Raw genomic sequence first — 260 nt, 5'->3', positions numbered from 1 at the left:
TGTTTGGTGCCCTGGTTGGGGTGAGAGTGGTGGGTATGGAGGTGGGCAGCTGTGCTGGCTTACAGCCCAAGGGCATGGGGTGTCTGAGGTGCTGGAGGGGTGATCAGGGTGAGGATGGCGTGTAATGACCTGCTGTGCCTCTCCCCAGCTCCTGACCTCCATGAGCCAGTGCCTGAGCCTGGACCCGCTCAGCTTCAGTGTCTGGAGGCAGCTCTACACCAAGCACCTCGCTCAGTCCAGGTCAGTCTGTGCTGCAGCTC

At 61.5% G+C, this 260-nt stretch overlaps 1 protein-coding gene across 1 annotated transcript in view; it reads left to right on the top strand.

The window, feature by feature from the left end:
- Positions 1–260, top strand: part of TMEM214 (transmembrane protein 214) — a gene marked incomplete at both ends in the record, with an annotated part of 3,893 nt that overhangs the window by 3,251 nt on the left and 382 nt on the right. Inside the window, one exon of the mRNA XM_009079965.1 lies at positions 149–239. Coding sequence (XP_009078213.1) covers positions 149–239 — 91 coding nt within the window. The remainder of the gene's footprint in view (positions 1–148; positions 240–260) is intronic.

The sequence above is a fragment of the Acanthisitta chloris genome, unplaced genomic scaffold (assembly GCF_000695815.1).
Source record: "Acanthisitta chloris isolate BGI_N310 unplaced genomic scaffold, ASM69581v1 scaffold38698, whole genome shotgun sequence".
Taxonomy (NCBI): Eukaryota; Metazoa; Chordata; class Aves; order Passeriformes; family Acanthisittidae; genus Acanthisitta; species Acanthisitta chloris.
This window is presented reverse-complemented; position numbering and strand designations above follow the sequence as displayed.